Here is a 21103-nt window from a genome sequence, read left to right on the forward strand (position 1 = left end):
TCAGACTTCAAACAGATGACCCACTGCATGTCCTACTTATGTCTTAATCGGGTTCTTTCATAAAGCATATGCAGCTTTATTGTTGCATGTCTTTGCTCGTAATGTGTTGGATTGTGTCTTAATTCAATGCCATTTCATGTATTTCCCATTATTAAAGTTTCTAATCTTTACCCCCAATGAATATTAGAATAAATCAAAAATAAATGTGTTTTAATAGAATCTTTCAACGTCACCTCTAAGTTTTTAGAAGCACCCCGAGGACGTGACTTATATTTACTCCAACTGATTCAATTCTTCTCCAACCATTTTACCTTCTGACCTATTTATTTTATGCATTTGATTTTTTTCCTCCCGTGTGTTCTTCAGCCTCGCTGTTCTTAATTATCGCTCGCAGATAAATGTTTGATGAGGTACAGTAATCGCTTGTAGTACCCAAGAATAGCCCTCTTAGTGCTCATTCAATGTGCAGCACCTCGCAGCTCATGTGTTTACTGCGGCCGGATTATCGACAGGTGGCATCACCGGCAAAACGCTTCGGTGGTCTCCATCCTCCTGGATCTTCTCTTCTTATTACACAAGAACAAAAGCAATGTACTGCTTGATGGCCCGCACTGCAATAGCAGTAGCATTTGTACTTTGTATGATCGATTTTTTCCCCCAAAAAATGTTAAAAACGATTTAGAATATTAATAGGTAGTAATGCAAAAAACAAAATAAGCACAAAAAGTCAATCTCATTACGCGACGTAGATGCAATAAAGACTATTACATTTGGGGTTTAACCAGATTTAGTAACCATAATATTTATTACATATAGAATATGTTGGGTGAACTTAGTCTCACCCAGTAGGATTGTGATTCAATCTTAACTGTATCAGCAAAAACAATATCGACAAATCTATGTTCAACCCTCCAATAAAGGATACAGCCACTGGTGGTGTTGCAAACTGCAAAAAAGGGAGGGGCGGGTTGAACCTGAACGCAACACTTTTGATTGACAGGCCTCCCATGCCCAGTCAACAATAAAAATGGGAGTGGTTATCGCCAATATGCGCGTTCAATGGGCGTGTCTCTGAGCAGCAACGACCAATCAAGAGGCGGATGGGACTGCCGAGGAGCCCGTGCTGCTGCGGATGGGCGGGGCCGCGTTCAGGGGCTGTGTGGAGTCAGAGGGGGGTGGAAGCAGAGCGAGAGGAGAGAGGGCGACAAAAAAGACCGTAGGGATGTATGTGAGTGCGCGGTGATCAGTGCAGCAGGTACAGTCAGAGCCGGATACAGGTTTTACACCCGGACCGGACCGCGGCACATCGCCTCAGAGCCGGCCTCTCTCCTCCTCATCCCCTCCAAACAAACCTCCGCAATGTCGGGCGGAGGAGAGCTACGTGTCCTTCGCCAAGAGCCCGGGCAAGAGAGCCCGAGGATGCCGGCCTGGAAGCGAGAAATCTTGGAGAGGAGGAAGGCGAAGGGCGGCGGGTCCGGAGGAGCCGGTGCCGCGGAGACAAGCCCCGGCGGCGCGGGTTCACAGCGGGTCAACGGGGAGCAGACGGGAAACGCGAACGGCGGCGGCACCGGCGGCGGCACCGGCGGCGGACCCAAACGAGACGGGTCCGCGCGGAGCTACACCATCTCCACGGCCACTCAGCACTTCGCGAACAACAAAGAGCCTCGAGCGACGGACGCGGAGGAGACGACGCCGAGGGAGGACGACGACAGGCGCGAGAGCCTGGTGCTGCAGGAAAGCCTGGGCCCGCTGGAGGAGAACCCCTTCATCAAGCTGGAGAAGGAGCGGAGGAGGCGACAGGACCGAGAGAACGCCGCCCGCCCGGTGCAGCACATCCTGGAGCTGTACGGCAACGTACCCGGCATACGGACTATCCGCGCGGATAACATTATCATCATCGAGTCGGACCCGGATTACTTCCCGGAAGCCGGGGGGAACAGAAGCGGGTCCAAATGGCAGCAAAACGGCGTCAGCAGTTACAGCTCTCTGAGCGACCTCCTGGACCGAAGAGGGAGTGCTGTGACGGAGATAAGAGCCAAGGAAGTGGTCATTTATGACACATCGATAAGCAAGAGCGAGGAGAACTTGAGCACCTTGGGCCGCCCCGATCACGAGGCCCCATCGTACGAGGCCGGTGAGGGTCAGGGCAGGGTCAGCCGGATGCTGCAGAAGTTTGACAGCAACTACGGGAAGCTGCAGAAGAAGTCCCACAGCACGGAGAACCTGCTGGACTGCGGTGGCGGCGGCAGGCCACGACTCTGGTCCAGGCCGCAGCCAGATCTGGTGCCAAAGGCCAGGCCGGGCCCCTCGTTCAGCAGCCAGCCATCGTCGCCTGTCTTTCAGGGTCCTTCGTCTTCCAAACCAAAGCCACAGCCTGCCGCCTCTGAGCTAAGCGGCGCCGGCCACCCCCGGCCCGTGTCTCCCTCCCGTCAATGGTTTGAGGAGAGCGGAGGTCACGGTGCAGCCCTCAGGCCCGGGGATGAGCCAGACCAGGGGAAAACCAAGCCCACCAGAGAGAGGGGCTGGGAGGGCTCCGTGGTGCCAATCAAACCCAAGGTGCCATGCTTTCCAGAGAGCCGTCGCGTCCGCGCCGAGTCCCCCACCAGCCCCGTCATATTCAAGGTGTCCCGCTCCTCGTCAGACTTTGAGATACGTCCCTCCTCAAAGCCAGACCTCGACCGAATTCCCGATGGGGACACCCAGGCACGGGCCCTCGCGAACCTGCGCCTGAACTCCCGGAACTCCTTCACGGTGGTCCCCAAACGCCGTCCTGCTGCCTCGTCCACCACAGGCAGCCCGGCACCGTCCAGCCCGAACAAGTCTTCGCCATCCCACAGAGCGGCAGAGGTTGCCACCCCAGGAGTGCCAACCACCCACGCGCCCATGCCCACTGCGACTCCATCAAAGAGCGACGAGGAGGAACTGCAGGAGGAGAAGAGGCAGGTGAGGGTGTCAAATCCTGAACCATCTCCTCCTGTTGCCACAAGTCCTCCGCCGCCCGAACCTCGGTCCCCATCGCCTGCTCTTACCCCGGCTCCCAACTCTCCACCTGCCCTCTCTTCAACCCCCTCTCCTCCAGCGTTCCCATCTTCTCCCCCCCTCTCTCCGGTCCCCTCGGATTCTCCCGCCCCGTCCGCCCCCTCCCCGGCTCCAGATCAGCCCCCCGTGGATCAGCTGCCAGTTACGAACATAGACGACGTTGAAGTGGACCCACAGCAGCGGGTCCCCGCTCCGAGCCCCGCGGGGCAGAGGAGAAAGGGGAACACCTTCACCGTGGTCCCTAAACGGAGGGCGGCGCCCGAGGGCCTGCCAAGCTCACCTGAGCCCCAGCAGCAAGAGGCCCCCGACGAGGCCCCGCGGGGCCCCACGCCGCCGCAGGCCCCCTACGCTCAGCTGGGCTCCCTGCTGAAGAAGCGCTACCCCGCTGTGGAGGAGATTGAGGTGATCGGCGGGTACCTGTCCCTGGAGAAGTCCTGCCTCTCCAAGACGGGCTCCCCGGGCAAGAAGGTGAGATTAAAAACCAAGAGCTGATCCAATCTGTGGCTTTATTGAAATGTTTTATACTGCGAGCATGGAGACACACAGAGTGCCGCTGACCAGATTAGTGGATGTAGTCAAACCACTTATTAGTTATTTTGCTTAATATTAAGTCATTTAGGCATCACTAGTGTTTTGTGAAATGTTCATTTAAAGAGCCTGTTAATCAAAAACACAGGAAACAAATTCATCAGTAATGAAGATGACGCTTTTTGCTCCACGGATATTTTTGCCAAATCCTCATGAAAGTTTCCTCTGATCTAAATTTAGGAGTCAAGCGTCACAGAGGCAAAGCCCAGTTTTTCTCTCAGTGCATCTGCCACTCTCTTGTTCTTCATCCCAGCCTGACGCTCACCTCTCTAACGCCTCCAAGCAGCATCTCCACCTCCACGCTGTGCGTCGTCTGTGTGTCTCCCACTCAGAATGTCCCCCGTCCCGTCACTTGACCTGCTCTCGATACCAAGTGGTTTAAAAGGCGTTTTGTTTGCACAGGGACTTGACGCGCTGCGCTCTCTCTTCTGTGTATTGCCGCCCCACAAAGGCATGTTATTAGTCACGCGGCGCGTTGTTGGGTTCGGTGGCCCTCCGAACATAATGACTCTACACTGTCATTAAGGCTCAGACCTCCAGATCTGCCGGCTCTGACCTGTCGCAGAATCTGAGGAACACTCTTATTGTTTCTTTTAGGCTTGAATTCATCTTCCGCTCAAAGATGAGATATTCCCACGCCTGCCCCTCAATCATAATTAAATGATAACAAAGTTTGGGTTTGGGGCGTTTGCGGTTATCTTGCCATCTTAATCAGTTTGCCTGCCGATGGTCTTGCTGCAAATTGCCCCCGTTTCAGCTGTATTGGGGATTAATTAGATATCAGAGAATTTTTCTAATTAATTTAGGGAGTTGCTGCAGGCTGCTTTGCGAGTCTATTGTTTGTTTTTATGTTTCCCTTTACAGAAAAGGAACCCAGCTTGTCTGTGGCTTGTGTCTTTACCTCTAAAATAAGACTTTGTTAGGATTATCGCGATGGTTCAGGTCCTCTGGTTTCAGGTCCAGGTCCTATGAAGGTCCAAGTCAGCCTACAGCTGTCCGTCTACAGAGGACGAATGTTTAACGCATTCTGTCACAACTAGGACCGTCAAAATTAACGCGTTAATCTATGCGATTACTGTGGCCCGAGATTAGTGCACTAAAATATTTTAACGCAGTCAGCTGTGTTTACAAGAACTGTGCAGAGGAATTCCTCCTTGTGTCAAACAGAAGGGGGGTGAGTGGCAAACGGACCACGTGACGCGCTGATGGTGCCCGGAACAGGTCGGTAGCTGCTGGGCTTCTTCCATCTCAACACGGCTAAATGTCAGGAGATTGTCGACACAGCCGTCAAATGTGTGTAATACAATTTAACAACAGCAGTGATTACTCGTTAATTTATAAGATTTAGTCTTTAGAACTAAAAAAAACTAACTTTTAAACGCGATTAATGAATTTCCAAATGTGCAGATTAATTTAGTATTTTTTTTAAATCTATTGACAAGCCCATTTACAACACAACCCTACCCTTTGTGCTTTACAAAGCCAGGCACCAGCTCAGATGCACAATATGTCGGGCCTTTTGGCAGCTCCTCCATCTAGGCCAGTGGCTCGGCCTGTTGGCCCCGAAGTCTTGTTTCCTTGACCTGTTGCGCTTTAATCCTCTGCTCTCCAAGTAAATCCAACTGCTCGTTCCAACCGGGACACAATAAGTCCGGCTACTCCACATTCTATCGAGTGGAAACGGTGACGAGCATTGAAGCTGTGTCACATTTGTGCCGTACCGGGCACAAGGTTGTTGTATTGAGACGTTTTGACTTCTTTTGTCAAATGTAAAAAAAAAACAACTTTCAGGGAAGCTTTGGTATCAGGAGTGTAACTCTTATCAACCGTCACACTGGCAGCTGTAGGGAAGCATTTCACGAGATGCCCGGCCTCAGTAAACACTGGGTTAAGAGTGACGCTAGCCTGCAGATCATGACCTTCTAATGAGGGATATGGCGAGAGTGAACCTCAACCCGGTTGTGGCGGCGGCGCATGTGTGTGTTTATCGCGCGAGCATGACATGCATGCCGTGAGACATGAGCTCACCCTGTCTCTTGTCCTTGTCGCTCACAAGCCGGAGACTTTTTTTTCCTTTTTTTGTTGTCCGTCTATTCTTCTCAGTCGTCATCGAGGCCCAGATTTGTTTTCTTTCTTCGTGTTCTTTTCTAGGCAGGGCTGCGCCGCCAATTACAAAAGCATCAAGGCTCGGCCCGGCCTGTATAATTTGTGTGAGAGCAGGCTGCGAGAACGGCCTCGGCTCAGCGCTCCGGTCTGGGATTGGAATCTTTTTTGCACTCTTTTTTTTTTTTTCAGCGAACCCGTAACCATTTTTTTTTTATTAAATGAGAAACTTGGCTGCAAAAACAATGTTCCATTATTCACGTCAGTACTTAACAATCAAAGCAGATCATCACCCCGTCTTCTGGATTTTCCAAAAACATTTCCCCCTATCCATCCCGCTCTCTGGCTGCATGTTGGAGCCGAACGCTGGACGCCGTCCAGTCTCATATTCTTGTGTCTTTATCGCTCCACAAGCACCACTCTGCTTTGTGGTTTTCTTTACTCCCATTATCCATAGTGCAGTGCTTTTATTCCTGTGCGCTGGTGGTTATTAAGGTCTGTCCCATGGCTTCCAGCTTCCTGTGATCTCCTCCTCTCTATTTGGGAAGGAATTGGGGAAGAGCTATGTAGGTCAAGTGCAGCTTCTTCCTCCATTTGCATAAAATCGACTGTGGCTCTGTGGTGATGCACACAGACCAGGAGTGGCTTGGTTTTCTTCTGCGGTCTGATTATATTGGGCTGTCCTGACTCCAGCGATGTTTTTTTAATTACCTTGTGGTGGAGGACACCATTCCATCAAGCAGAGATCGAGCTGGCAACAAGGCAGGGGGGGAAGAGTGGTTTGTTTTTGAGAGAGAGAGAGAGAGAGATTTGTGTCTTCTTCCTTTATTGTTTAGTCCTGTATGAAGTGAAAACGTGACAAAAGCATTTTTAAACTTTATTAAGAGATTTATCGCAAAATAAACAGTAAAATTGTAAATGAAAAATAATGTACAGATATCTCCAGCTATGCATTGATGATGTTACCTGCATGCACACAATCATAATATGATAATAATTTGGTTTCCTGAGTAATGTGTGTAAAATCAATGTACGTTGTCATTGCGTGTCAGAATATCTCAATGAATGATTTCATCACCATACGATTCCACCCAAAGACTATAAGTGATCATATTGAGTCATTGCCCTGCCCTTAGACACTACTGATTAGATTGGCTGAAGATGATTGTGGGTCAATCAGTTGTTTTCTCACAGTCAAATACTATTGAAGGATTCCATTCAGGCCGTCCCATGTATTGACTGTACATACCTGCACGCCGACTTGAAGCCACGTGACCGCCTGTGGGAGCGCGTGGTAGGGAGCCTCTGGCCTACGTGATGAGTAAAAGGTCTTTTGGTAACCGTGGTAACGCATATGCGCTTCAGCAGTAGTGTGCTGGCACGTTCCACGATGCATCCGAAAGTGAGACCAGTTGCACTTTTCACTTCAGTCCAGACAGTCAATGGAGTTTAGGTATTTTCGTCGTGATGCACGATGCCATTCATCAAAACAGAGTTTTGGGACAATTCACATGACCTGCCACCTACTCCTGTTGGTCCGTCTGCAGAAAGTCAGGTGTGAAAGCAACAATCCTACTTTTGCTCTGCTTGGTTCTGCTCACATCCCGAATGCCTGTGGGATCCTGGTCATGTCATTTGATCCAATAAGCACTCAATATTTGAGCCTAATGTTGCTGTTTGACGTAACTTCAGACCAGACTAATTCTAAAAGGGTTGTCCGAAGGCAGGTATTGCATTCCTTCTGTGGGAAAGTGGAGGAAAAACATCTTTGAAACCAAATCACACACCTTTAGACTATTCTATGTGCTCTTCGTTAACTGTAATGTGACATTTGTTCATTTATATTACATTCTCAGTTTTAGCAACTGCCTTTTTTAGGAAAGGGAAAAGCTTCATAATGTACAAGAGGGGAATTCAGTGGCATTTTATGGGGTAGAACAAGAGGTTAGGGTGAGTTTGGAGTAGCATTGAATACATTTCTCTTTGGTGCATCAATGTGAAGGACACAATCTTCATTGGGGTTGAATGGCATACATACAGCAGGCTAAAAATGCCCAGCCTTAAATGGTATGAAAAGCTTCCCCGTAACACAGGAAAGGCCAATGAAAGGGCACACTCCTACATTTACATTGTGTGCCCGGGCCACAGGTGTGAAAGTCCATTGTGTTTAATTATTTACCACTCAGTAGACATTCCCTATCCCTCCTCCCTTCTATTTCCTGAAAACCTGAAAACACACCCACTTGCTTTGAAAAAAAATTCAAAATAAAAGCCGACTGCCCCCGGTCCTGGTTGCCTTTATTTAGGCTGAGCTGGAGCCACAGGAGACATTTTTCAGATTAAAACTGTGTTGAAGTTAATATTTAGAGACCAAGGAAAAAGCCTTGAGGCAAAGCATCTTTAAAGAGTAACAGTGTGTTGGTGTCAAGCAGCTCCACAGGAAAATGTCTGTATGTTACATTGCTAAAGGCTCTACTGTGTTCATCAGCTACTTGCTGACTTTGTTTGACATATTGTGCTGGCCGCGTGGTTTGAAGTGGGTTCATCAGAGCTGATGCGACTGAAAATAAAGTTGATAAGAGTTTAAGAGACGGTAAAGTTCTGACTGTAAAAGGAGCTGAACGACACTTGTCTGCTCCATGGAACTGGGAGGAACTGCAGAGGCCGCTTGCATTCATCAGGCTGAATGATGAACGCTTCCTCCAAAGCATCATTCGAGAAGCAAATTCAACCATTTGGATGCAACTGTAAAAAGTGCAAGTATCATGTCCAGTGGTTGCAACAACTTAGTCGAGTGGTTGCTGGGCCGCTTAAAATGTTTCCACGTGCACCATTCCTCTTATTAGAAATGAAACTAGGTTAGCAGGTGCAGGATGTCTGACGATTGTTTTTTGATGGTGAAGATGCTTTCGCTCGGCGTTGGAGAGAAGCGCCGCTTCTCTTTTCTCGCTGGGGGTTCAAATATGGTTTCCGTTTGACAAGCTATATTCTGTGCCTGCAGGATGTGGACGCACAAACGCGCGCACGGGCGCCACCGCGGCTAATTTCTGGCCCGCATGCGCTCGCAGGTTTCCCCACACAGGCCCCGGGCACATGCAAAGCCTGCAACGTCGGTGTAATTAGAATTCAGCCAGCAAAGCCCCACTATCGTAGTCATGTTTAATTCAGTGTGCTGGTCCATGTGTGTGTCTTCATAGTGCACGAGGAAGACGGTGAGAGACATTAACCGAGGGGAGTTCATAAAAAGAAGCAGAGTGGGCGAGTGACACGGGCAGGTGGAAACCACTAACCTTTTAAAGCCGTGGTGTGTTTTTTGGGGGGCTGGGGGGGGTTTCCACCATCTGCTGTCATGTGCCTCTTCCCTGGATCGTTTGGTTGTCTTCACGGCCCCCGAACGCGGGAGAGTACATCCAGACATGCAAAACATAGCCGGGAATCTCGGGCCGTATATGTGGCGCTTTTAGTGCGTAATGTAAATGTTATTCAAATAACTCCTCCGCAGAGACTGTTTCGGCGTCGGCCGTACCGCCACCGTTTTCGTGGGGTTGAACGTGTCCTCATTTCAGGCTCGGAGATGTCAAATGGTTTTGTGGCTTTCGGGGTGAATCGCCGGTGCCCCCCCCCAATGATTTGTTTTTTCCCGCGTGTCTGTCTTACTGCCGCAGTTGTCTTCCTCGGACCGTCTGCCTCCACCTCCACTCTCCCGTTTCCCTTTGTCACATATCCGTGGCGCCTGTCGCCGGGGCAACGCGAGTCGCGGCCATTCTATCCTGTCATTAGGATCCCAGGATAAGGACACACACTCTCTGCTTTTCACACGCACACACAAGCGCACTGTCCATGTTGTAGATTTTGTAGTTGGTGGATGTGTAGTTGCCACGAGGAGCGCTTGTAATCGGTTTAAGCTCTAATAAAGACGCTCTGATGGGTTTCCTCCTGTAATCAGCTGACTTAAATATGTGTATCTGTGGGAGGAGACCCAAACAGCCCTCTGATGTTTCAGGGAGGGCTGCTCTGTTTTCATGAGGCTCACTGCAACGCCAAGGTCAGTTATTTCAGTGCATGCTTAAAGTCTGCACACAAGTTTCGGTTTTCATTTGTTCGCTTACGGCACCAGTCGAAAGCGAACAGAGAAGCAACAACTAAAATATTTGTTTGCGACATTAGGACTTCCTGCTGCGTTGTTCCTGTGTGTGCACATTAGTCACCCTGTTGGTGTTGACACAAATACTGCGTGCTGCCAAAAAAACACGTAGATCATTGACTTATCTCTGACCCAAAGTTCACAAAATCCAATTGACAGGAGAGCAATTCACCTCCAGCTCAGCTAAGGAGCAATGGAGGACACACACAGTGGCTCCTCTTCGCCTCCCAAAGGTTAAGAAATCTGTGATAATTGGGGACAAACCATTACCGTAACAATGCGGGTTGGATCCATAATGCATCGTAGACCCCAGAGACCTTCCTTGACCCTAATCCAGTGTGGGATCCCATCCGGCCCTTTTGTCCCGACGCTTTCATTCAACCAAAACCAGGAGTGAGTCCCAAAGGCTCCCACGAGGGCGCTGAGTGGACGGCTGGCGGGTTTCAGTCTCCACCCTTCTCATATCACTCTGCATATGCACACAAGGTGTGCAGACATTTGTCTCTATGCTTCCTATCAGCAGCGTGTTTTTAAGATGGAACAAACGCAGGTTGCTTTATGGGCCTCACTGATTGAAACAAACAAGTTTTGGAACCTCTCCGTTTCTTATCAGTCAGATAATTTGGCCCTGATAGCTCAGAGAGACTTAAACCTCCCTCCAAAGGGCACTCTATCACAGCGGTGACACGTCGGTATAAACACACATTTCCTCATTTTGCACGCCGCCGGTTGGCACTACGAGCGGCGACCGCCTGCCCCTCGAGAACCAGCTCGCAAAGTGGAATCTGTGTTGGGGTCAGAGCCGTCCACACAAACGCTGAACCGATTTGAACCTAATCAAGGTCTCGCGGTACCAAAACAAGAGCATGTAGGCTACGGGGTTTTTTTGCAGGTGTGCACTGACCTTTCACTGACATGATTTTAAGTCAGCGACAGCCAGAAGGTCTGATATTTGGCTTGGAGTTGGACACTGCAGGATGGAATCTCTGCATAAGTTATCTGCTGTTGGTTTATTGAAGGCGACCTGCTGTATCTTGTGTGTCTTATCGGCAGCTGTCGGTGCCTTTCAGTAAATTACTCATTATTACCGTAAGGAATACGCTTAGAGGTGTGATTGCCAAGTTACAGCAACAGTTGCTGGTGATTTTGAACAAATCTCGGCTCCGTTTCAGTCCAGCGCTGGCAGAATCACACAAATAGAACCTATTTGTTGGGATGTGGTGACGGTGAGGTGCGTTCCATAGGTGTCCTGACAAAAATAGTTCAGGTGTCAGGTTGATTTTGTTATTCAAATTTCTCTGACCATTGCTCTCTTACCGTAGACCAGATGAGAGTAAAGAGGAGTTTGCATCTGCGTCGCCTTCAGGTTTTAGCATGTGTTCCCAGCTTTTAGCTCAACAACGGGCAACGGGCAGTGCAGCGAGTACTCATTGTTTTTTTTTGTTTTTTTTACCTAATCCTATCGGTGAAGGTTGTTGGGGCTGAAAGGTATACCTGTAGACATTACTCAGGGCTGACAGGGCGTGAGCACTTTTCGTTACTTTGCCTGTCGGGTTCCATGAATCATTTGTCAACTCAACACTCATGCATCTTTTTTTTTTTTCCAACACCACAACTGACAAAAAGCCTTTGACTGCATCGTAAAGCCTTTTCGAATTCCTAATAATGTCACAGCGGTTAGCGAGCATCTTTTCCGTCTCCTTCCCTGAAATACTTCTGCTAACAGATAACAATATCTTATTTGTTAGTTTGTGTCAGCATGAGATACTGTGCACGTTCCCCCCTCTGCTAAGCCAGGCTAAACACGTCTGAACTCACCTGCTGAAGCTGAGAAACAAACACGTGCAACCCGGCAGCTCTGAATATTCCTGCATGCTTATTTTACCGGCGTGTCTGTAAGAAGGTGTCTGCGTTTCCATTCATGTCTCACATGTAGGTCAGGATAAAACACAATAGGTGGGCAGAAGCAGGAGCGGCCCTTTTGCAATGCGACGTGAATGTGTTCTGCATCGGATCATTAATGGTGCAGCCAACACGTTGTCTCTTCCAAACGAGGCCCTCTGGTTCACAGTAGTTATCCCAATTGACCAGCACAGTGGAACACGGCGCGCTTTGTTTGAGTGCAAGTGGGCTGTATTATCCCTCGCTAACGCAGCGGCTGTTAAACTCCTCGGCCGCTTTGTTGTGTTGCTGCTCTAATATTATCTACCAGGCCGGAGATTACCTCCAATCACCTGGTCAGTCTCCTGGGGAGCAGATACGCGGCGGCGGTAGATTTTTTTTTTATCTTTTATTTTTTTACAGCACTTCACCGCGCAGTGTGTACACATCCTGCGGCAGACATTGTTGGAATATAATCAAGTGTTTTTTTTAGATTTTTTTTTCATCCACCAGATGCTTTCAATGAGCAGGTGCAAACCCAGTACACCGCCGCAGCCGTCCGCATCCACGCCCAATGCCACCTGGGTCGGCTGGGATGGAGGTGCATTCCCATTTTGAAGGGACGCACTCATCAGTCAGACGCACAACATGTAAACACAACCCGTAATCTCATCCGCTGACTGTCTTCTTCGTCTCTCTATCTGTCTCCTTTAGTCTGTCTTCCCCACAGCGCCTTTGTGCGTCAAACAAAACATGCAAACAACCACAAAATAGAGCTGATGAAATTTCCGGGGGGGAAAGGAACCTGTGGGGTGACCACGCGTTGCTCAGCTCGGTGTAATGTCTCGGTCTGGTGGGGTTGGAGCTGCTGCTGCACCAGCTGCTCCAGACTCTGCAGACAACCGCAGCACTAACAAGTCTGTTTCCTTTTGTATTCAGCTTCACAGCCCCTCTTGGGTTTTACTTCGGCACGAGCAAAAACAAAAAATCCAACTCATGATTGTGCCGTCTCGCCTGAACGGTTCAATTCTGTCACAAAGGTCATTGTTTTATTTTTAAATGCTCCCTCCCATTTCCTTCATTACATCTCTAGTTTGAACCCCTTTTTATGTCATATAGAATCACTTTGAAAGTTAATTAATTGCTTTGCTTTAATTTAAGTAGCGTAAGTGAGACACAGGTTTCCCAGTTTCATGGTGATATTTAAGATCAAGATTTCTTTATTTTGATCAATCACCTCACTCGAAAACTCTTTCTTTCCACTTACCTAGACAATTGATTTTATTTATTTAACACAAATAACCCATGCACATATTGTAACGATGAGTGATATGTCTTACATGAAGGTGCTGTCTGTGTATTTAAACTAAACCAATAGCGACTTGCAGCATAAAATGACACTTAATAGAAAGTTATAAATAGCCTGAGTTAGCGATGCATTGTCCACAAAGCACAGTGTTTTCTATGGATTAAGGTCACCTCCTGAACAAGATTTCCTTGGTACTGACGAAGGTACTTTAACTCTGGCTGACGTAAAGCAACCGTCACACACACACACACACACACACACACGGAGCGTCATAGTCCGTCTTTGAGGATATAAAACCAAACCAGAATAATGAGTCGGTGGCCCGTTAATACCGCCGCGTCCCGTCTGAGCTCCCTGCGGTGAATGAGGAGGACAGCAGGGCCGAGTCGGGGCCCCTACTGGCCCGTCCTACAGCCTGAGGACAGGAGACAAATCGCTCCTGCCTCCCATGATGCTGGCTTTCATCTCCGAGATGAAAAAGACCCACGGCTGAAGCTCCGCCACGAGCAGCAGCAGGCTGCGGCGTTTAAGACCGCGGTTTTGTTGACCCTCGCGCTCTTCTCCCTTCACCTCTACGTCGGATCAGTGCTGCTGCCGGAGCAGCCGGAGCGCCAAGTGGGAGAGAGAGGACGCGGGCCGAGGCGTTACAGTCAGGTCTCACGTGAGCAACAGACGGAAAAGAGAAGTGAAAGAGGAAGCGAGCCCAGCGGCTAGCCTGATTTATTGATGGACTCTCTTTTGGCATCTGCAGACTTCCTCTCAGACAGGATGCCAGTTTAGCGAGCGAACGCTCTTCACGGTGAAGAGAATGAACACAGGAACCAAAAGAAAGAGAGGTTTCGGTGCTAAAAATAGCCGTCGCCTGGGACTGAGGGCCCCTTTTGAAGACGGGGACAGTGTCTATATATATTTATACACAGGGCTTGACTTGTTTTTTTGGATTGTTCTGTTAATGTTGCAGGATGCTAATGTGGAAAAGATGGTTTTATTGAAAAAATTCCAGTGAGTGAAAAGGGCCGTCTGTCTGTGTGTCTCAAACCATCACATCGCTCTTCTGAACCCTTCTTAAGTTTTGATTAGTATAAAAAAAAAAAAACGTTTCGTTTAAACGTTGGAGAAGCATGATGCCGAAATGTAAAGCGTTGTGACGTCGTCTGTCAAAACCGAGGAAATAACACACTAATCATTGAGGTGCTTCTCATTAGGTAACGCGAGTGAGTGATTGGCTGAAAGGTTGCGGGTGCAAAAGCTCCTTTGTTTAGTTCGCGGGGTTCACAAGGTGTCCATCGAACTCCACGCTGCCTCCTCCATCTTCAACTCGTACGCACAATAAATACAGAAGAGGTCGTTGTTGGCCTACTCCAATGAGGCTCATTTAAAATGTATGAAAAGAAAAGTAAAACAAAATCAAACCTCATACAGAGAATAGTTCAAAGTTAACATGTATATATATGTAAAACAAGACATGAACACCAAAGTGAAAACAAAAGCATAGAAGCTCCTTACTGTCTAAATAGATGTCATTTATTTATATGTACTTTTGAATCCGCTCTAATCAGATATTTGCGTCATTAAAACTGGATTAGGAAGGAGAAGATAAATTGAAAATATTTTGAACGCACCAAACCTAACCTAAACCAAACCTCGACTGCATATTTAGTCTCACCCTAGTCCTAAATCTATTGCCCCTCAGGCTCTCCTAATCTACGCGCTCTCCTCCTGAATCTATACAACGTCATCTGGAAATCGGCCTCAAGACCCTGATAAAACGTCTGTTGACTCGTGCACGTTGCACCTTTGAATATGTCCACTTTGGAACCCATCGATCCTTGCCCTCCTCTCTGAATCCGTACACCCTCGTCTCCAAACTGTAGACCCCGTCGATCAGGACCATAAATATTGTTTAAAAAAAAGAGTCCATTTGAGGATTTCGGCTGTGAAGGTCTGCTGTTCGTGAGCCAACGCTCAGATGTCACATGATGCGCTGAGTGATCCTCGTCCGTAATCTACCAAACCGTTTTTGTTGAATCCGTCGACCACAAATCGGTAATCTAGACCCTCATCCTGAACCTGCAGGCCCTTCTCCTTTCTATTTAGGTTTCTGCCGGACAAAGCTTATATTGTCTTTTCTTAATAAAACATCCCCTGTTGACACCTGTCAGCAGATGTCATTCACATACGCTACAAATGGAAATAAAATGGGACAAATGGAGATGTGAAATGGTCCGTCTATTGTTCAGTTATGTTCATGGAGCGTTTCATTGATACACCACCACGTGGGACCTTCGATGTCTGTAGACTTTGTTCTGGATCTATAGAAGTCCTCAATACATAAACCATTGTCCTGAGACTTCAAATATTTAAAAAAGTTATTCTTTGTAAATTCAACGTAACATTGTCCTTTATCCTTCCGTCCTTCTTTCATCAAACAGGAGTACATAATAATACATGTGATATGTTCTTGTGTCTCACACAATAGAAGAGTCAGAACACATTGAGCGGCTCTTGCATAACGAGTATGAGACATTAAATTGTTTTTATATTGTCTCACTAGATGACAGTGGTCAGCACACTACCTGCACTTTGTGCTAGTTATCACTTCTGTAAAAGTGAGTAAATACGTGTAATTCCCATGTGATTGGGTCAGAAAGCTCGCGGTTGCACATGTGCTCGGGTCCTTATGACACACGCTGTCGGAGTGTGGACCCTGAGTGATATTGAGTCGGAGGTGGCGTTGCTGGCTACTGGCCTTGTGACGGAGATTAGGGCAGATTTAGATCAGGCCCTGCAGAGTAGATGGAGCCAGGTACAACGCGGTGAGAGCAGTCAGCAGACACGCACAAACAGGCCGGGTAAATAACGAAAACCTCGCTGGAGTCCAACATTCGTAAATGGTAACTTGGCACACGCCGCGCCCGACGCGCCTAAACAAACCGCCGCTGCCTCTCCGGGAATCCCAATTAAAGGCCCCTTTGAATAAGTTATGAGGCGGTAAACCGGCATTACTGCAGCGTGACCAAAGGGCAGAGTAACGTGACGGATTTTAGTGTAGAAGGTTTGCGGAGCAATAAGGAAGTGATGGCTTTGTTAATATTTACTGTCCATGTCGCTGGGAGTCATGAATACTGAACGGGGCAAACGGCGGCTGCTGATGAAAGACTATGAGAAGTGGACGAAAGGCCTCAAACAAACCATTTGGAGGGTGGAGTCACTACATAAGTGTGTGGTATAGTAGTAGTAATGGTTAACGATCACTGTTTACGCTGTGGTTGTATTGAGGGGGGGGGGGGGGGGGGTATTCTTTTTCCAGTGAAATGAAACTACAATAGGAGGCAGTAAAAATCACTGAAATCATGTGTCGGGGGGAAAAAAGCAAAAGAGTAGAACAAAACTGCCAAAAATCCCAAAGCAGTTCAGTGACATGTTGATTCCAACGTTCATGTCTCCGCCTGTGTCTTTCAGCTCAAGATCTCTTTCAATGAGTCCAGTCTCCAGAGTACGCACGAGTATCCGTCAGAGAGCAGCGCGTGGGACAGCGAGGACGAGGACGAGGACGGCGACGGGCCGGTGGCGGACGAACAGCCGAGCATGGTGGGACGCATCCACATCCCTCGACCCAGTTTCACCAGCTCGCCGTCCCACACCAACAACGGCAACGGTGAGACCTCAGGGAACGTGACCGGGTGGAGGGACACGGTCGATTCGTATGTTTGTTGTATGTAGCTTTGACATTTCCTGCGGATTATTCGTGGCCTGCTGGTTGTGTAGAGGGCCTTGTGAAGGACACATGTATTCCCGATGCTTTGCCCTATTCAGGACTCCCCAAAATCAATACTTATAATGTCAAATGGCCAGAAATACCAGGATGTCCCGCTGCATCCGGCTGCATTTAGCAGAATCCATCCAGCGTGCTTTTCTGACCCACGGTCCTCTGTGAATATATATAAGCTCAAGTTGCAAAGTTATGGCCACTTTGCATTCCCCTGATGATCCGCTCATACATGGTTTAAAGTCCGACATAAGCCAACCCTGAAACACCGGCTGTGCGAAGCACTCTTGAGTCTCTTGCTGTGGTCTTTCAAATGACGGACAACATCGGGTGAGATGACAGAGACCTCTGCTGGACGAGTCGGGGATCGCATTTAACAAAAATGAGCTCGTGGCGGCGCCTCATTCCAACGCAAAGGGTCCTTTACATGCGAGTAATGAATCCCGTGGTGTCGCCTGCAGACCTGTCCAGCTACATTCCCAAGCACTCGGTGGACTTCAGCGCCTGGCAGGAGCACAAAGAGAGCCAGGTTTACCAGGGGGACACGGCTGACCAACAGGCGCAGACGAGCGAGGAAGTCATGGTGAGGGGGAACCGTTTCTGTTTCGGGGGGGGGGAGTGGGGGCGTGTCACGTTTTTCCTTACATTATGGATGGATTCATAATGATGGGTTGTGCGTTTTATGTCGTGGACTCGGGGTATTAGTTCAGTGCGTTTTGTGTTGGAGTGGGCTGTGACAGAATATCACAATATGCTCATTTTGGGATCTTCTGGGAATCTTTTCGATCTGTTTGATGTTTTTCTTTGTAGTTCTGCTCAGTTCCTGGTCACTTTTTACAAACAGAGTCAACACAAAGTTACACAGGCTGACGGGGAACTCATTGGTTGCACAATAGGGGGGTGATAGACTTCCTGCGTCATCGGGATCAACGAGGGAAAATACAATTCTGGAGACTGACAACCGTTTTTTGCAGCACTTCAATGCATGCGATGAGCTTCTTTGGTATCACAAAAGACCTCTCAGTAATTATAAAGGGTTCATAACTGATGCGGCGCTGTCACACTTTTAATCTGTGATTAAAGAGAATGGAGTTTCCTGTTTAGCTTTTGAAATCCTGCTAAAGTCACTTCATCATGAGATCCTTTGGTTGGTTTATTGGCTTTCAGACCACAAACAAACCATACTAGAATTAAAGGTGGCTTTTACAGCAGCCGAAATTTGCAAACAGGTTTGGTCTGAAAGGGAAGGTGGAGCACAACAATCATAAAAGGTTGCATGATTGTTAAAGATTATTCAAAATGATTAATGACACTAGCTCTAAGGTTGAATTTCCAACACTTCACCGTTGTCATTTTCTCCTCAGCTCACGCCTGCAGACAGCTCGTCCCTGTCCGACTACAGCAGCGAGCCCGCCCTTTACTTCTGATCAGTCGGACCAATCAGCTGTCCAGTAGCATCACTCCTGTGGGACCAGCCTGCCGACGGAGCCCAGCGAGGTGCGCCCCTCCCGGGCCCGAAACTGCCTCCAGCTCTACACTCCAGAGCCGTCTCCAAGCACATCTTCCTGATCACACAGGAAACTAAGTGTACTTTTATTTTTGTTTGTTTGTTCTTCTTTGGGGGGGGTGCTGATCACTCGCCTCGGAACCGCCACACGCCACGTTATCAACCGCATATGGTAGCAATTTTTTTCCCTTCCTGCCCTGAAGCAACGCATCCAAAAGCAGCTGGACTGCCCCCCCACCTCGTCAGTTGATCTGTCGGCCTTATGCTCCCTAGACTAAATACATCGGACAGGATAAAATGGATTGTGAGGATCCCCTCTCCAGACTCCGTAAGAAGAAGGTCTTGTCCAAGTCCCCCCCCCCCACCACCCCGACGTCGAGAAGCAGAGGAGCTCGAAAAGCGAGTGACCAAGCTCCTCAAATAGAAACAGGAAGCCGCCAGTGCCACGGTGACAGAGTTCAGTGTTACCATGGAAACATGTCAGTAGGACGAGGAAAGACACTCGTACACACAGAAACACAGAAAATGGCGAAAGAGTGCCACTAATGTAGTTTTTTTGTTTGTTTTTGGAACTGCATGTTTGATTTCAGCCCTCCGCTCGGTTGGTTTCTCTTTTACTGTAAAGCTTCTTGTGCGCCTTGTTAAGTTTTTTGTATGCTTTTTGATTTTGTTCCTTTCTGGCGAAACTACGCCGTAGTGGAGCTGCTGGAAGGTCGGTGGCGCTTTGGAAAAAGTGAGACCGTCCGACTGCGTTGGTCTCTCTGCGGCTCCTCGCGTGTTTATTCCTGCTTCTAGTTGAAGTTTGCATGTCTGAGACCTGCTCGTGTACAAAAAAACAGTTTCGTAAAGGCCGAGTTGCTGGTGCTGAAGGCCGTTTCGTTGTTGTCGTCGTCTTTTCTTCCAGTCGGACCTCGCGTACTTTGACATTCCACGGAGGCAGAAGGCCGGTCCACTCGGTTGTGACCATTCACAACGCGGCACGTTTGTAAGAGCGAATGCGTAGAGTGTGTGTGTGTGTGTGTGTTTTGAGAGAAAATGTAATGATTTTTCATTTTATTTTTATTATTAATGCGGTTGTTTTATATACAAGAATGCACCAAGTTTCCAGATTATTTTTTTGTTCTTTTTAAACTCATAATGCCAAGTGATTAAAAGTGTTGCTGTAACAGCCTCACGTTCATTGGGGATCGACCCTTCGGCCAGTATTGTTGTACAGTCTCTTTCTCACCTTTTCTCCAATCAGATTAAATGTGTTGGGTCCTCGGGGGCTGATTTAGCTGTTAGGAGATGAGGTGGGTTTTTTTTGTCTTTTGTCCGATGCATTTTAGAATGTGTTTTTTGTCTTAGATGTTCAATGTCTTTGCGGCCCACGTGAAGGAAGGTCCACAGTGGGCGGCGCAGGATGCGTGCACTTAAAACGGCCAGCTGGGGAGTTTTGTTTCCCAACGATGGCCACTGTTGACGCCTGTTTGTCTTGTTTTGTATCTAAATGAATGAATGGCATTATGGGAGGGAGCTCTGCTGTACACGAATGCACTGCCAATCAATACCATGTCCACCTGTTGTTTTTACGGTTTGCCACGGCCTCGCATCTAAAGTCTAATGATTGTCGGCCTTGTTGCTGTGACCACAACGTCGCCCACGTGGAGTCTCCCCCACTGGTCCACGGCTTCGTCTTTGTCCTCAAGTTGCCCCCCAAATTCCCTGGTTAATATTGCTTATTTCTGAATTCCCTTTTTTCGAGGATCATACCAGTTTTTAGCCCTTTTAGTACACTTCACATGTACGTTACTGCTACCTGTTCTGCAAACCGTGCTACTGTGGTTAAGAAATTTGAATGTATTTTTTTAAGCAGTTCCAGATCCATTGGTTTCCACTCAATTGCATGTGTTCCCCGAAAGACTCTTGCTGGTTTGTAGAAGACATCCCAAGTGAACATCAGGTCCCTTTGCTGTAGCATTGTAAGGCAGCGTATTTCATCACAAAAGCATACTGTTTTTGGAGAACTGTATCTCTTGCCTCCGTCTCACACTCCACAAAGCAGCTGTCAGTACCCTAAAGTACTCCCGTTCAGTATCCGGCCCTGTGAAGTGCAGTGCAGACTTTTTTTTAATGAATCTGCACTACATTTACCTAAATTGTCACCATGTAATGCTAACCGATATGAACCTAAAAAATAATGAATAGAGACTTGATTCCTGGTGATTGATACACAACTCAAGGACAGTTGACGGATTCATTTTCACACCGTGAGGAAATGAATGTAACCAATGGCTGCTTGAGACAGCAGGACCCACACAGTGAGGGAAAGTGTGAAAGCCCCCAAACACGTTGGCTTAAGTCGGCCTCCCTCCCTGCTGCCCGGCTAAGGGCCTCGTGTGGTAGCTGCTGCCTTCAATGACCAATTTTCAGTGAACTGAAGGGTCGAAAAAGCAGAGTGATTTATCGTCTTAAAACAAAGAAAAAAAGACACACGGGACTTGACTTCTAAAGTGTCCTCACAGCGCTTTCCTGTCCGCCCGCTGCAAAGCGAGCAGTTTGCGTGGAACACACTGTGGTAAAAGCTCCATCTTGTTCCTTTAACTCCCCCGTCTGTGAATCTACATCGCAGCAGATGTGCTTACTGTAAAGTTACTGTCAATGACTCGGGCAGATAAAACAAAAAAAACTAAGTGATGTCATACTTGTACAAATGAAAGCTCAATAAAAGACTTGAACAAATGTAAATACTGTATGTGTGTCATGTGTCATCTTTTCCCCCCC

General features: G+C 48.1%; 1 protein-coding gene across 1 annotated transcript; it reads left to right on the top strand.

Moving 5' to 3' along the window:
- The first annotated feature begins 1133 nt into the window (after positions 1–1133).
- On the top strand, positions 1134–21067 carry tprn (taperin). The gene is made up of 4 exons (XM_040197026.2): positions 1134–3507; positions 16527–16722; positions 17295–17416; positions 18198–21067. The coding sequence occupies exons 1-4, from the start codon at positions 1360–1362 to the stop codon at positions 18258–18260; spliced, it is 2529 nt and encodes an 842-aa protein (XP_040052960.2). The 5' UTR covers positions 1134–1359; the 3' UTR covers positions 18261–21067.
- Positions 21068–21103: the final 36 nt, after the last annotated feature.

The sequence above is a fragment of the Gasterosteus aculeatus genome, chromosome 14 (assembly GCF_964276395.1).
Source record: "Gasterosteus aculeatus chromosome 14, fGasAcu3.hap1.1, whole genome shotgun sequence".
NCBI lineage: Eukaryota > Metazoa > Chordata > Actinopteri > Perciformes > Gasterosteidae > Gasterosteus > Gasterosteus aculeatus.

Bases quoted from the DNA above. Each gene is read 5' to 3' on its own strand.
- tprn (XM_040197026.2), top strand. From the start codon at position 1,360: ATGTCGGGCGGAGGAGAGCTACGTGTCCTTCGCCAAGAGCCCGGGCAA. The intron at 16,723-17,294 runs GTGAGACCTCAG...TGTCGCCTGCAG, and splicing joins CCACACCAACAACGGCAACG to ACCTGTCCAGCTACATTCCC. The intron at 17,417-18,197 runs GTGAGGGGGAAC...TTTTCTCCTCAG, and splicing joins AGACGAGCGAGGAAGTCATG to CTCACGCCTGCAGACAGCTC.